This window comes from Alligator sinensis, unplaced genomic scaffold (genome assembly GCF_000455745.1).
Source record: "Alligator sinensis unplaced genomic scaffold, ASM45574v1 scaffold1131_1, whole genome shotgun sequence".
In the NCBI taxonomy this organism is placed as follows: Eukaryota; Metazoa; Chordata; order Crocodylia; family Alligatoridae; genus Alligator; species Alligator sinensis.
Window position 1 is genome coordinate 641,664 of NW_005842218.1, and position 16,408 is coordinate 658,071.

The 16,408-nt window shown below is 39.2% G+C and overlaps 1 protein-coding gene across 2 annotated transcripts in view; it reads right to left on the reverse strand.

The window, feature by feature from the left end:
• Positions 1 to 1,015: 1,015 nt before the first annotated feature.
• The window catches only part of CIP2A (cell proliferation regulating inhibitor of protein phosphatase 2A), a 29,690-nt gene continuing 14,297 nt past the window's right edge, over positions 1,016 to 16,408 (reverse strand). The window contains exons 10-21 of one of the 2 annotated variants that reach the window (XM_006027016.3): positions 15,400 to 15,559; positions 14,117 to 14,258; positions 13,160 to 13,259; positions 12,530 to 12,648; positions 11,433 to 11,625; positions 10,568 to 10,642; positions 10,342 to 10,452; positions 9,049 to 9,245; positions 6,808 to 6,921; positions 5,320 to 5,402; positions 4,695 to 4,834; positions 1,016 to 2,719 (exon numbers count right to left, since the gene is read on the reverse strand). In XM_006027016.3, coding sequence (XP_006027078.1) covers positions 2,549 to 2,719; positions 4,695 to 4,834; positions 5,320 to 5,402; positions 6,808 to 6,921; positions 9,049 to 9,245; positions 10,342 to 10,452; positions 10,568 to 10,642; positions 11,433 to 11,625; positions 12,530 to 12,648; positions 13,160 to 13,259; positions 14,117 to 14,258; positions 15,400 to 15,559 — 1,605 coding nt within the window. In that variant the 3' untranslated portion in view covers positions 1,016 to 2,548. Of the gene's footprint in view, positions 2,720 to 3,283; positions 3,561 to 4,694; positions 4,835 to 5,319; positions 5,403 to 6,807; positions 6,922 to 9,048; positions 9,246 to 10,341; positions 10,453 to 10,567; positions 10,643 to 11,432; positions 11,626 to 12,529; positions 12,649 to 13,159; positions 13,260 to 14,116; positions 14,259 to 15,399; positions 15,560 to 16,408 lie in introns of those variants that run through there. The other variant, XR_003094863.1, reaches the window with a different exon arrangement.

Consider the following 16,408-nt stretch of genomic DNA (forward strand, 5'->3'; position numbering starts at 1 on the left):
AATTGATGCCTCAGTTCCTGATCCTTAAAAACAGAGATCAAACCAGCCATCACTTCAAATCAATTCATGAAATAAATTATTGAGCACTCAAATGATAAGCAATACAGAAAGTCCATGAGAAAGTTAAGACTCTTCCACAACTTGGTTTGGAAAAAAAAAAGATATTGAATAGCCGTTTAAATAAATCATGTGTATGGAATGAGGTACACGTCTGGTATAAAAAAAAAAAAGGATATGATCAACTAATTAAAGACCACCATGGTACATTGACACAAAGGAGACAAATCAAAGCTGCACATAAAACCTTAATTCTAGTTTTCACTTCAAGTACTTAACTTGGAATCTAATGCTTTTTCATAATTTGCATATGCAACATCAATGCCTAAGAGCAACACACAATGAAGCTGAACTAGCAATTTCCTCTTCATTCAACATGAAAACATAATTACTTTAAAACCTATGGACTCCTCAGCTTAAACAGGATATAATTAATGACTAGCAGAAAGGTAAATTCTAGACAAAAACAAAACAAAAATAATTAAGTCAAACTTCAAGGTATTTAAATCCCATTAAATGATATTCAACACAACTGGTTAATGAACATATTTATGTAGCCAGATTATAAATCTACATACTAAACTTTTGAAAGCTTCATTTACAAGACACCGTACTGACTTTTGAATAATTTCAGTTCAGTGATGCATTCTATACTTTTCCCCATCTTTTAAGTTTAAATCAACATCAGTTAAATTAGTAACCTTAATATTTTAATTCCAGCTTGCATTTTGCCTGAAAAAAGTTTCTCTTTTCCCATGAAAAATATATTTAGAATAAACCTCTTTCTAAACTGATTTTACTCTCATTAAACTATTAAATTGAACTATAAATTTGACTAATAAAATCTATTTTCCAAATTTAGCTTGTACAAATCTAAATACCAAACTCAGTAAATTAGTTTTTAATACTCATTTCTACCTATTGAAGAAAGCATAAGCAAATAACAGATTTAATCAAAAAACTAAAATTTATTATAGGTTGAGCTGGTAGTCGTGCCTATAATTAAGGTAATGTCATGCTCGCTTGGCATACACAAAACACAGAACACAGAGTCATTTTATTACTCTTCTCTTTATGAAGAACAATGATACTTTAAAATCTGAAGCACACCTAAGTCACAATAAATATACAATTAATGAACAGGTTAAAAAAACAGCCACTATTCAAGCGGGAGTTTACAAATAGGTCTGAACTACTGGAGATCATGCACACAGGAGAGAGAGAGAGAGCGCCATAAATACAGTTGAAAAATAAGGCATCTCAATAACACCTGTGGTACAATATTAAAATCTGACCTGTGCAAAAAAATAAATACAAATCAAATGATGGTAGAAATAATACAACTATGATACGTATTAGATCACTGTCATGGTTCTTCCACTTAAATGCACACAAACATTGACAAGATTTTTATTTTTACAGCTAGGAGACATGCTATTCCCATCACATCCAATTTCAGTAAATTAAGAAGAAAGTGTTCCACCATGAAAGGAAAAAGCATTTCTAAATAAAAAAGCCTTTTTCTTAAAAAGTACAAAATTTTCTTTATATGAAAATAGTGAAAATTTTTTACTGTAAGCTTAAAAAACAGTATACAAAATCCTGTTTAAAACAATGCAACACTGACAATGCTGGAAAAAAGCAGCAACTGCCAAGCTGACAAGTGACGTGTTGATCATTTTAACAATCAAACCAAGTGAGAGAGGGAATAATATAATGGATAGAATTTAAAAAGGTATTTGAAAAAGCATAAAGAAATGTTTAATAGTCTACAAATATACCTTTCCTATTTCAAAACTATTTTCCGTAAACTAGACAAATATGAATTCTACATTTTCTCAACTTCACCTTCTTTCACAAATCGTTGTAGGTATTTTTAATAAGTTCAATTATTGTAGTGATTTAAAATAAAAAGATTTAAATTAAACTTTATCAGATAGTTTTTTACTGTAACATGCATCTTTTGATATTGGTACCACCTTTTAATTCATAGAACTTTTATCACTTCTGGGTTTGTACCTTGGACATTGTTTCAATACTTATGCAACGTAGATTTCCAAATGGTATTTGAAGGTGGAGTCAAAACACATGAACTAAAGGAGATGGAAATATAAGCAGTGCTTCTTAACCTTTCTATACTGAACTCTCACATGTTATTCTCCCAAGCTGACCATCTCCTCCTTTTCCCACCAAAATATCTGAGATTTAGTTATTAAAAAAAAACAACAAACCATAAGACAGGCTTAATTCAGCTTGGGTTTGGCCCCTTGACCACCAATCTCCACAGAAGCAATCACAGACATTTTCTACACAGATAAGGTTTTTCATGCCAAAGCTTCTTTAGATGACCAATACAATTTTTTTTCTTTAATGAACAAGTTCAGAATTGGGCCAGTTTTAACTGGCCTATAATATTTGAGCCAGATCACATATTCACTTTCTAGTTAAACAAAATACATAAAGTTGCACTAAATAAACCTTAATTCAAAACCTATAAACTAAGGTTTACTGCTTCTGCACTTAGCTTGCCACCACTTAAACTGTGAATCATTGCTATCATATGTGAGTGTTTGTTCAGTTCTTCTTGCTGCAGCTTCACTATGGCCTCCTTTTCTTCCAAACGCCCTTCCAATTGGGACTTCTGCACTTCCAAGGAAGAAGCCTACAACATGAACACCACATAGGATTAAGACAAGCAAACGGAACACTTTCACATCATGTTAGAACTGCATAAGTGGCTGAAGTAATGTTAAAAAAAGTAAAATACAAACTAGTAAAATAGTTTCAAAATTAAGCCATTTGTTTGGAGCGCACTGTCTTGTCTATACATTTTATGTACATGAAATAAGCTCACATGCATTACCACACTTCAGAAATGGTTTGGGTATAACTTTCTATAAAACAGCACCACCATTTGTTGTCTTGCAGTCTTCCTGACAGCAAAGACCCCAAAACATGTGCAACTGGACAAGCCTTTTAATAAATAAATAAATAAATAGTTCAGGCAAAATTATAAAAAAACAAAAGACAGGGTATATTTGCATCAGAAACTATTTCTCTAGGAAATCTAGCCTGCATTCCCAGTACTGCACGTGCCTTAATATGCATCTTCAAAAACCTTTTAAAAGTATCAGTGTTCACCCCTATAAGACATTGCTGTTATTTTACGCACAAAAAGGGAGGGGGGGGCAAGAAACAAATTAATAAAGACCAACTTATGCTGTACCTTCGTAAAACACCAGAAGTAGTCTTTTGACTCCATGCTATTTTCCTGCTTTCTTATGCCCCTATGAAGTAGCAAGTATGTACTGAGTGTATATTTATCTTCCTATTAGCATCCCTGCTGCCCCTTGGCCCCCAGCCCAGACTCTGTGGCTGTCAGCAACTACCCCGGCCCTGGGTAGCTGCTGGAGCCCAGGCTGCTCCCAGCAGGGCTTGCAGCATCTCAGCTGCCTGATGGGAGCTGGCCGGGCTCTCAGCTGGCAGCAACTACGCAGAGCCGGGGCCGGCTGCAGCCAGGAGGATGCAAACAGCCACGCTGGGCTCCAGCATCAGCTCTGTACTGGTGAGTGCAGGCACGCCTTAGAGCAGATGGTGGGGGAGGGGCCTGAGGCAGCGTAGCTCTGGTCTCTCTGCACTCCCAGCACGGAGCTGATGGTGGGTCTCCGGAGCCTGGCGCAGCTGGTTGTAGCCAGTCTGGGCTCTGGGCAGCTGCAGCAAGCAGGCTGCAAACAGGTGCTGGAGCTGTGGAGCCCGATGCATCAGGTCCATGCTGGTGGTGACTGTGAGCACACCTCAGGGCAGCAGGTCAGTGCAGCCCACCCCAAGGTGCCTGTGCAGTCACCGCCAGCATGGAGCTGATGCCAAGGCTGTGGAGCCCCGCGCAGCCATTTGCTGCAGCTGGCCAGAGCCCAGGCTGGCTACAAACAGCTGCGCTGGGCTCCAGAGCCCAGTCACCAGCTCTGTGCCAGCACGGCAGAGACCGGGGTTGCACTGCCTCAGGCCCCTCCCCCACTGCCCACTCCGAGGTGCGCCTGCACGCACCAGTACGGAGTTGATGCCGGGGGCTCCAGAGCCCAGCACAGCTGTTTGGAGCTGCCTGGTTACAGCTAGCCCCAGCTCTGGGTAGCTGTGGTCAGCCGGGAGCCTGGGCTGTTCCCAGCAGGCAGCTGGGATGCTGCAAGCCCTGCTGGAAGCAGCCCGGGCTCCGTTACTGGCAGCAGCTACCCAGAGCCAGCCTGGCTGTGACACGCCGAGCAAAATGGCCTCGTGTACCATGCTCGGCATGCGTGTCGGGGGTTGCCAACCCCTGGGTCTACGGTCTTTCAGACAGGCTGAGGAGCTCTAGGAAGCCTTCTGGTGTTCAAAAAAATAAAAAACCCTGTTTCCTCAACAGATCTCCCCTTAGGGCTGGGTAACCATATGCTTCAAAAACAAGCCAAATGATTTAATAGCACAGCTCTTTGGAAGGTCAAAAGGAAAGATTAAAAATTGAAAAGCCCTGTATTCATTGCACTATATTAGCTACTTCAGTTTTTCTACTATTATCACTATTAATTTATCTGATGTACCATCTATATCAATTATGCAAAGATTTATTTCTATATGAATCTGCATGGTAAGAAAACAAATCTTACCTTAATGCTCAATTCTTTTCTTGCCTGCTCAGTTTTACCCAATTCTTTTCTGAGAATGCCAATGGTTTCTTCCATATCTGTTTTTTCTTTCTGCCTGGCTTTAAGTTTCTCTTCCAAAATCTTTATTTTTTGCTGCAAGCCTTTCGAAAATGTGTTAGGAGATCAGTTGACATGTTCAAAAAGAAATCCATCCAATTGCCCACAAACTTTCTGGTATGAGTTTTAGTAAAATATGACTGCTAATAAATGACTTACCCAGTACTGCCATCTACTGAAAAGTTTTAGTAGCTATTTACAAGTAATGCTCTTGGATATTTACTGAAGATTTAAAACATTAAAAACTGCATAGTCTAAGTTCAGCTGAAAATTTCAACTGTAAAAACAGGTTACATTTCGTGACATCATGCAAAATGCCACAATGCAGACACAGGTTAGGAAATTGTTTTTAAATTTCCTCCCACTTATTTTATTATTGACAAAGTTTCATTTTTTAAACAATAAAACTTCACTAGGTCAGACTAAAGTGTTCAAAGCTTTTTATGAGCAGAAAATGCAGTTAGACTCCAGGTTTAAATCTAGTTAACTCTGTATTTATAAAACAAATATTTAAATACGTGCAACTTACTTGATATTTTACCATCTCTCTCCTGTAGCTGATTCACTAACTCTTTTCTATGACTTTCTGTTTCCATCAACTGTGCTATAGTTCTGAAAGGGGGGGGGAGGGGGGGGGAAAAATCAATCCAAATGACCAGTCTATTTCAAAGGTAATTCACCATCTAACTTTTTACTGCAGCATTTCATACAATTATCAAAGTAATTTTCAAGGTAACCAAGGATGAAGTGATTTTATATTCTTCTTCTTGTGGGGGAAACTAACCTAATTATCTTTGGTTATATTTCCTTTATCAAGGACATACAGTTTAAATAGTGTAACCTGAAGTGAGACTGCCCCTCACCCCTCTGGCCAGGCTTTCATTGGATAGCTTTTACCACTGGTAACGCAAGGACCAGGAAGAATGATTTGAAATGCTTGCAAACTGACAGTTAACATTTTATGTCTAAACTGAATGCACGTGACCTGGCCTTAGTAACAGTCCTTTGCTTAAAGATCCCTCCCCACACCAGCCCTGCTTGAGGGTTTTGTTTTGTTGGGGTTTTTTTAATTTCTCACAACCTGAAAGCATCCTTCCCCAGCTACAAGAACTATCATTTGCAACAAATTTTGCACCAGGGGTTCAGCACTAGTCTGATGATTTAACAAAGCTAAAGGGCAAGAGAATCAGAATTGTTGCCCATATGGGGAAAGGACTGTGGGAGGATCGCTCAACCTGGGAAGTGAAAGAGTTACTGGTACACAATACTTAAATGTATTCTAGTAGGGAATGAAATGAGGCAATAATGTACTGTAAGCTTACCTACTGTGCTGGAGGAGAGCCATTTATGAAACTCTTACCTCAAAATATAAAGCATCATTTCTTTATTCCCCAGATCTGAACAAGTGGAGCATTAAAAACTACCTCTGTATGAAATTCAGCCACAAATATACACAAACAAGTCTTACCAGACTTGACTGAAAGCTTGCCTGAGCAGTGACTGAAATTTGGATTAAAACAGATCAATAAGAGTGAACCACATCATCTTTTTAGCACTGAGGCACTGTGTACTTTCTGTAAAGTTGCATTTTTGTATTAATTCCCTTGGTAAAAGCAATATTCCAGAGAACTCTTCTACAATAAAAAGTAAGTCTTGAAACCTATTAAGTTCCATAAAATATGGAAGTAAATTATTGTATTATACTTGGCTTTGGGACTTCCTAACAACTAACTTTGGTTGTTTCGCCATTTTTATTTGTCTCTGTTACCTGTTTTCATGGAAGATCAGACGGTTACACACAAAAAACCCCCCAACCTGTACAGAACTAAGTTCAACTATAAAGCTTAGTCTTAAACACACAGAAAACGAGAAACACTTTTCCGTCCCGCTTTACACTCGGTTCTCTCAGGAGCTACTTAAACCACAGATAATTGAAAAATGGATACTGAAATGCAATTTTATTTGATTGTTTCCTTTTAAAATGTGCTTAAAAAATAAAAGCATGAATTAAACTTACTTGTCATTCTGTTGCTTGAGCGATTCACTCAGATTTTTCATTGCCTCAATTTGTTTATTGAGTGAATTGCATGTAACCTGCAGACTTTTATATTGTCTCTCCATGGTTTCATGCCTAAAAATAAAGTTAATGGATTATGTTGACTTTTGAAAGGCTTACTTAAGAATCATTTGTCAGAAAAAAAAACAAACCCTAAAAAAACCTTTTGCATTTTATGTACCATCTTTTTCTTCACTTTCAAGCAAAAAATGGTTATGTACACCTTCAAGGGGGAAAAAAAGCTTTGCTAGAAGAACCCCTTAGTACAGTGGTTCCCAACCTTTTTTTTTCTGAACGCTCCTGCTGGGAGCAGAGTGCAGCGGCGGCGATGGCCCCGGGGCAGTCCCAGCACACGGCGTGTCTCTTTTCTGTGCAGCGCTGCCAGCATTCCCCCACGACCCTTATTTGGGTTGTGACCCGGGGTTGGGAACCGCTGCCTCAGTACATTAAGTGAAGAGCAACTTCAATCCCACTCTGAAGCCTCACCCAAGCCCCACTATAACCCACTGTTGCACACAAATATATACACCCCCCCCCCACCGGATTCAGTGGAAAAGATTTTAAAGGAGAGTCTGGAAAAACTAAATAGTTATTTATCTAAAGAACAACAATTATAACATATGGAGCACAGGGTGCAAACTTCTCTACAGTGGGTGCATCTATATGTGTCCTAATTAGTTCTGCAGCAGTGTCAACACCTATACCTGTACCAGTATTAGGCTGCAGTAAATTAGCCAGCTCCGCTGTAAGGTAGTACCATCAAGGACAGTACTCTTACAGCTGAGTACTTATGCATGCCAAAACGCACATATACAGGGTAACAGGGGTTGGCCAGTGCATAGGAGTGCTAAAGTGCAGGGGCTGTCTCCCTGGGCTCCCTGTCAGCCTGGGGTTGCTCTGCCTCGGCTCAAAGTGCTGCGGTCCTGGGTGCAATAGACTCCAGTGCAAACTGCACCAAAGTTTATTGCTCCATCTTAACTGCACACATAGATGCACCCATAGCTAAGCCTGACTGGAATGGATCAGCTTATGCCAGTCAGATCTGCTGAAGGTGTCAAACTTGCTGCAAATTATAGCACAAGGTAGTATTTCATTTTCTTCTTTTATGGATTTAAAGACAAATTTCTTTCACATAAAAATGGCTATGAGCAAAAGGTTCTGTGTACAAGATGACAACATGTTAGAATGACATAGAAGACCAGAAGATGAAGTATGTAGTTCAGTGGCCAAACCATAACACTTCAAGCAAAGTACAAAGAACTACAACACAAAAATCAGGGAATAATCTTCTGCAACATTAAATTATTTTTAAATGAGGCACTTAGGTATGACTATATAAACAGAGTTGCTCTGATACTGAAAACATAAAAACACAGCCTAAAAACTGCCTTGGCACAGCTAAACAAAATAAATGAACAAATGTAGAAGAAGCCATGCTGGCCCAGGCAGAAATCCTAGATTAGAAAGGCAAGGTTTTCTGATCTAGGGAATTTTAACTTCCATTGTTGCAGCTGTCATTCAGCTCTCGTTTTTTAATAAACCTTGTGGCTTTCCTGCAAATACTCCAGTCATGTTAATGATTGGGCAAAAGCCAGATTCCAAGCGATAGTGTGGAGGTTTTGGTCCCTTCAAAATTTTGATCTTAACAATTTATAGCTTTGCTTATTGAAGGGTCACTCCTTCCCCCCCCAGAATTCTTCTGCAACCTCTTGGCCTCACATCTAGTGAAAAATTCCATCAACTAATTACATACTGTGAAGGAGACAGCCTTTTCATTTTAAAGCTGTGGCCTGTATTTCCAATGTGTGTCTGTTTTTGAAGACAGCCCTATTTATTCTCTCTGGTATACTTTGTTCACATCCACCCCACTTTTTAGCCATTAAAAAAAATAATCTTCCCTAGAACGGAGTGTGGGGGATGAAAGAAAAGAAAAGCAGTTATAATTGAAAACCCCACAAACAAATGAATGTGTAACACACTGTCCTTCCAACATGCTGAAGCCAAAAAACTATGTTTTCAACACCCCAAAGGCCTCCGCTTTCCCATGATCAAGCTGACCAAGGGAACCTAATGGAGTCAGAGCAATCATTTGTTGAAATGTCAAATACCAGAACCTTTGCAGACATCCATTTACATATGTAATCATAGCTTTAAATATGCCCTCCCCTGCAAAGCATGACATTTAAAAGATTAAGTTCTTACTTCTGAAGAAGATCAATGGAAGATCTTTTCAGTATCTCATGTTCTTCAGCCACAGTTTGTAACTTTTGATTGTGCTGGAAGAGCTGTTCAATATCCTTCTGTGCCCGTTCAGATTCTACCTGTTGAGCTTTCAGTAGTACATCGAGTTCTTCATTTTTTCGTTCTGCATCCTTCAGCATTGCAGCAAGTGTTCTTGCCTTCGAGCAAAAACCAAACAAAAACCCACATGCAAACTCAATTACAGGCTCTCCTATGTAGCAACACCCACTCAAGAAAGGACATGTGAGCGCCATGTTAGATTTTGTGGAGGGAATTTACAACCAGTATTCTCCAAGGTCAGTGTATTTACAGATATAAAAACAGCAAATACTGAAATACTGGCAAGATATGATATGACTAAATTTGAAAGGAAGTACAAACTTCTAAGGACTGTGAATGACGAAGAAAGTCTAAGTCCTTTTAAAAGCATCTTTGAAGTGGTTACCCCAGTGGTTTACAGCTTCATGTCAAAACAGTTCCAACAAACCCTCTAGGTCTTGGCAATATTAATATGTATTTTTAAAATTTAATTAAATGTATTTTACATAGGTAGAAATGTTACCTTGAGTAGGTTTTGTCTAAATGGTTTTTCAAAAAATGTGTATTATGGGGCATCCATACGAGGGCTTAAGGTGTTGGAGATGCTTTATTGGGTCTATCAGTGAGCCACTAAAAGCTGGGGGCATGGCCTGCTGCAGAATTAGCTTGGCTTACCACCACCAGTCCTAGACCCATTGCTACCAACAGATCCCCTCCCCTGGGATCCATGACCACATCCAGATGCATTGCTAGTTCCCTTGCCACTACTGAACCCCTGGATTCTTCTACTGTCACAGTAGCTGCCCTGTGCCCCAGGCTGGATCCTGCCTGCGAGGAGTCCTATAATCTGGATCAGCCACTGGGCCTCAGGAGAGTTTGACACCCCTGTTTTAAGTACAGCTTGATTAAGAAGTAGAAAGTTTCAGATGTAGTATAACAGAAACACATGGGAAATTCAAGGGTGGCTCAAGCTGCTTTAACTAAAAGCATAAAATGAAACTAAAGGAGACTAAGTACTGAAGTATTTTTTTTAAACTGATAAAAAAATTACTCTTTATCCAGTTTAATTTTTAAAATAAAACTTCCAAGTTGAGGTACATACACTGTGTTAGAGCTACTCTATAGTGGTTCCTCCATGAGGAAATTGGCATGCAGACTCAACAATGTTAGGCATTTTCCACATCAAAATTCTAGGCTTAGCTTACCCATACTCACCTCGGCCTCAGCTTGGGCTCTCTGACAACGGTACTGTGCAATCAGCCTGTCAGCCTGAGCAAGGGCTAGGGCCTTTGCTTCCAAAAGATCTTGTAACCTTGTTTCTTTGGACTATGGACAAAAAGAAAGTAGCATAATTTCACTAACATAAGCGGGTTTATAACATGCAAAGGTAAACCTGTACACACACACACACACACACACACACAAAGTTAACAGTACTCACTGCTAATGCAGAAAGCTTCTGTTCATAGACATCCATTATGTCAGATATCCTCACATCAGTTACTGGTTCCTTCACCTGTGGGAAATATTACAGTAGCAAAATTAAGGGGTCTTGAAGAAAAGCTGTTCAACTTGTAGCTATGACTGCTCATTTAAAGAGCCTGATGACTGAAATGCAAGCCTATACACCTAAATACTTTAATGATTTCTCAATGGAACATCAGCTTTACTGCAACTGTTCAATTTTAATCCCCATCAGTTGTATTGTTTGAAGTCATATGGTTTGTCCAGTAGCATACTAGGAGTTCAATTGTGTCCTAAAAGTCAGTGAAGACCTTACAACAAAACTACTTGCCTGAATGTATGAAAGGAGCTTCCCCCAGGTGGTTTGGGGATTAAGGGCAATTTCTGATAAGGCAGTGCCAAACAGTGGTGACAATTTTGGGAATTATTCAGTTATGTTGATGCATGACTGACTGTGCATATAAGCCCAGCAGCTTGCAGATGATTGCTATGAAATGTTCAATGTTTAGTGTGGGAAAAAAACAAACAAACAAAAATGTTATTAAGATTTCCTGGAAAGTAACATTATTTTCCTTTCCAGAGAAATCAAAACACCTAAGCAAGCACGGAGAAAGCAGGCAGGAAAATGTCTCAACTCCTGACAGATCAGACTCAGACCTTCTGGGCATCTCTCAGCTTCTACGTACTGCAGGCATTGAATTCTAGTTCAAAACATGAATCCATGCTGTTGTTTGAATGGAAATGCTGTAGCCCAATTAAAGATTTTTAGTGAATAACATTCTTGTTTTTACCAGATCAGAGTTGTAAAACTTAAGTTTACTGAAAATACATAAACTCTCAACCTCTAGTCCAGACTGAAGTTTCTGTATTAGCTCCTGGATGTTCAAAGTTGTTGAATCATCACTTGTAGAGTAGGTAGTTGAGCACTTCATTGAGGTCATATTGGTCACAGATGATTGCATATGGATTCTTTTGGACATGGGCTCCACCTCTTGTTGTTTGTATGCATTATTTGCAGCAATGCTTTCACCAAGTCTACATAAAAATAACAAGCAAGTAATAAAACCTTCCACAGATTTATGTTGAAGGTAGAGAATAGAAAGTTTTGTGGGAAAAAAAGCAGCTTGTAATTATGATATACACTGAAAATATGTAACAGATCAATCCTCCTGCTAACATCATCCTGGATTCTATCATTTCTTTTGACAGGTATACAACCATATCAAGACAATGGTGGCAACTGTCGATCCTCCTGGATCATGGTATATGTGTGAGGACCACCCAGACCTTCAATGCCTATGCCTGGGAGGGAATTTTTGGAGGAGTGGAGGCTGCCCAGACCTTCCATCCTCCCTTTAGGCCGCTAAGACAGAATCCAAAGGCCAGACCGAGTCTAGATGTTTGGTGCCTCCATGGCTGTAGTTGTATAAGTGTTTGGGAATCAAACCCAGGTCTCCTGTGTGGTAGACAAGGAGTCTACCACTGAACCACAGGGGACTCCCTCAAGACATAAAGGAACAAATGAAAACTAGGAGACTGATCACCCATTGACAGCATTTCCATAACTGCCATCACACTTTCTGATGCTTGATCTCTCATATCTAGAAAAACTATTATGATCTCAAAGAAAGAATAAGACCAGTCACTCTGTAATAACACAAAACACTTGGTTCCTTGCCTTGAGAGTTTGAAGAACTGAACTTTAAACCTGTCACAACTCCAGGACAGTGACTGCAGTCCAGCATGTATGATACATCAGTATTTGAGGCAGTAAAGAAAAAGACTCAGTTTAGAAAAACTAGTATAACACTTTACAAAAATGCTTCTCCAACATGCTTTCTTTAGCTCCGAGACATTTAGAACTTAAGTTTGTTTCAGTGGAAAAATTCAAGATCAGGCCTAACAGACAAGAATTGACATGTATGTGCAAGCAACTTACACTATGGCAGGAAAGTCTGGTAGTGGTCCCGCTTCAAATAGTATTCTAAGACCAGCCTGGACTTGTTCTCTGTGGTCTGATGTTAAAGCAAAAGCCAAAGGTGTAATCAAACGTTGATCCTGGGCAGAAACCACTTATGTCAATATTATAATTAACTACAGAATCCAGACATTGTAACACATCCAGACCTGGAGTTCACAAATATTTCATTTAATATTGCTCTTATCCTTCTAGAAGTTATGTAAAAATACAAGCAACTTTTTGAACCTCCCCCGCACCAAAAAAACCACCCTCCCATGATACTATTTCAAGATTCTGTGCATCAAATGCACAGAAGGATTTAAGTCAGCCGAAGAGCAATGAATAAAATGGGTAACAGTGGCTGATTTAGCAGCATAGAAAATTCCACATACGCAACATGGGCAGCAAAAGAAAAACCACCATCTCAACCTCCCATCTCCTAAAAGCGTGCTTAAATTTCAACACATGGGCAAGTTCCTCAATACTGCAGCCACATAAGAGACATGGTCTAAACACATTAAGGGGAAAAACATTTAAAATATAAAGCCTGTAGTAGTGTTTCAATATTCTGCACCTTAACATGATTCTTCATAGGTCTTTGAAGCCTACCTGAAGAATTTTGTAGAAACTGACTTCCATGCTGGGCACCAACGGCTTAAGTCTGCTCATAAGGTCAAGTGTTTTCAAAACAATATCAGCAGCAAGTTTGCTTTGAATATAAAAACACAATTGAAGTGGAAAATGAAGTCTGAGGTGTACAGTGATTGGGTTTACACTTTAAGCTACAAGCATTTTCTCTTTGGTTGACTTAAAGTGTGTCATTATAGTATAACCATGGAGACTAATTCCTCTACCTAGTTATATGATAAATAAAAGTGATGGTAGTAAAACAAGTTTACTTTGCTTTAACATGTTACTGAATCTCTATTACAGATGAAAGCAACTCCACTAGGAAGAGTTCAGTCCCCACACTTTGCTTCCTCCACTGAGATCAACAAGGTGGATACCAATAAGTAGCAATGATCAATCGTTTATCAGTCTGAAGTTGCCCTGAAGTTTCATTTCATAACGATCTGCTGTGAATAGGTTATTGGTGACTGGGAGTTGAGACCAGCACTACATTCCAGCAGGCAACACTGAAGTGAAAGTTTTGTACTACCTACTTTTTTCTGTATATCTCTAAAATGTCAGATTTATAAAACCAAGGAAAAATGAAGAATGGATGCCTTGGAACATTATTGGATACCTAAGTTGCAAACTAAGAATTACAGTAATCAAAATTCCTATTACATTAAGTCCTCCTTTCCACAGAATCAGAATTCATATTTATGCCGCAAAAGAAATGCAAAATATCTTACAATTTTAGAGCATATAATTACCAAATAGCTAACACTACCTTTCTGTAACACTTCCATCACTGTAAAAATAGTAGCAACTTAATTTAAAAAATACTGTTGAATTAATTTTATCTAATTAGCCCTTTAAATAAAAAAGATTCCTCCCCCGCAGTACAAGAGGAATCTTAATAAATGAGATTTAAGATTAATCTGATTTTAGTGTGCTCACCACATCTCAGAGTCCACTACCTTTGTCCCAAAGCCAATATCAGTTCCACTATATGCAAACTGGTGTTCTATTAAAAATGTGCATCTGTTGGCAGTCAGTATCTTCGAGGCATGCAGTTTCAACACATCATCTCCACAGAGGAGTAAATTCAGTTAAGAAAAAACAAATACAATTCACTTATTAGTGCTTGTTTATTGGAAACATGATAGAGGGTTGTTCCATCCATTAAGGAGACAGCCTTACTGAAAGCTTTCCAAATAAGAGTAAATCTGCTACAATAAGCCACAAAAGTGAAAATCGCATCTCAATCAAAATGAGAAAGGTCCTTTGAAGGGTGTAAAACTGTTCACCTTCAAACAATTCTCCTTGCATTTTAGAAATGTGATTTCATAGTGCACTGAGCTGTGAATACACCACCACCTTGCTAGGCCAATTCTTGGATGGTACCTCCAAAAAACTATATATTAAAAGGCATTTGGAGTTAGTTCCAAAGTAAAAACACAAAAAAAGAATGCTCCCTACTTCAAAACTGAGGGCATTGTAATGCTGTAGGGACCATCCTAATCACCTACACAAACATGCCAATGCATACTACATGAACACTACACTACATGAAAGAGCTTTATGGTATTCATTACGATTCTGAAAACCCTGCACAGACAGAGAATCCATCCCAACACTGATGTGAGGAAAGCACTTTGTTAAAGCAGATCACTGACACCTAAGCTGAGAAGATTTTTAGACAGTTTCACCAGAATATGGAGTTTTGCTATTGCCACAGAGCATTCAAATGGCAGTCATGTCTTAGCTACAATATAATCCTTAAATTTCTGGAACCATTAAAAAAAAAAGAAAAGAAAAAACAATGGTCCATAGGTTTCTTGTAAACCTTGATGCCCATAAATGCCTACTTTGCCAAATTTATTCTGCCTACTTAAATTTCCCCTACTGGCCCAACTGAGAGGAAGTGAACAATACCATTTCCAAACATTTTGTTGTGCTATTATGGATTGTTATATGCCATGTTTTACACCAGACTGCTGCATTTAATATAAGCTACATATCTTATTTAATAACTGTTAAAGTACTTGGCATCTTTTAGGATGAAGGCCCCTGAGAAAAGCCAGACTTCATTCTGAAATTTACTGTTCCTTAAGGCCTATTACTATCTTTAGATTAAATAAAAGCTTTTCAAAAAATGTATTTGATAGCAACCAATAACATCTTATGACAAGAGCTAAGATAGACAAGTAACAAATATCAATAGCATACATAAAGGATATTTAGCAGGACATCAATAGCTTTGACCATTCTTTCGCATTTCTTCTTCACTAGCATCTCATCCACAACCTGTTCTGGAATCTGAAGATGATCAAGGAGAACAGGCAGCACAAGTTCTAAGAAGGGTTCTGTTGATGTGCTGTTGCCACTATCAATAACATCCTGTAGTAGTATGCACAAATATTCAACATTACAACAAAATTTGGGTCACAGATCAATGTATAACCTATGCTTCCCCATCTCAGTCCTTGTGACATTCATGCAACCCTGATCCAACTGTCTCTGTTCATGCTAAGTTTACTCTTTAACAGCAGCATCAGTTTGGGTGAAAAGGGTGGTGAAGCACTACAAAACCATTAACACTTTTGCAAGTCCTACAGAAGGAACACTTTCTTTCTTGACAGTCCTACATTTTAGTTTTTCAGAAGTTACAATACTTTCTACTTAAAATTACAGGTTTAACATAGATTGGTTATAAATGCTAGACTGATACAGACGTTCAAAAAGCCCAAGGCAGAAACAATCCAAGTTTCATATTTTACTCTAAGCACCTCAGGTTAGGTCAAGAGCAAACAGAGGAAATATTCACCCTTTGCCTGGGGAAAGGGGGATGCATGCAAGCTGCCTGCACTGGCTGAGGCTGCAGATTGGGGGTGCTCCTGCACACCTGCCAGAGGGCTCCCTTGGCTGGGCTATCCCCGATTGCCTGCTGGACATGGTCGAGCAACCAGCACCCCTCCTCAACCCACAATGGCAGCATCAGCCACACGCACGGCAACCTTGCTTGGTCATGCCCGGCTTGTCCTGAGCGAGCTTGCAGACTTCCAGATAGCAGCACTGGAGCTGGGAAGCCCTCCTGCAGCAGCAAGTGCCTGCAACCCTGTGCCACATGGTGGGGAAAGGGTGCTCCACAGAAGGTCTACGCCCCATGCTGCTCTGGGGAATGGCAGGTGATGGCAGCAGGTGCCTGGTGCAACTGCAAGAATCATGAGTCCTGCAATCATGCAGGGT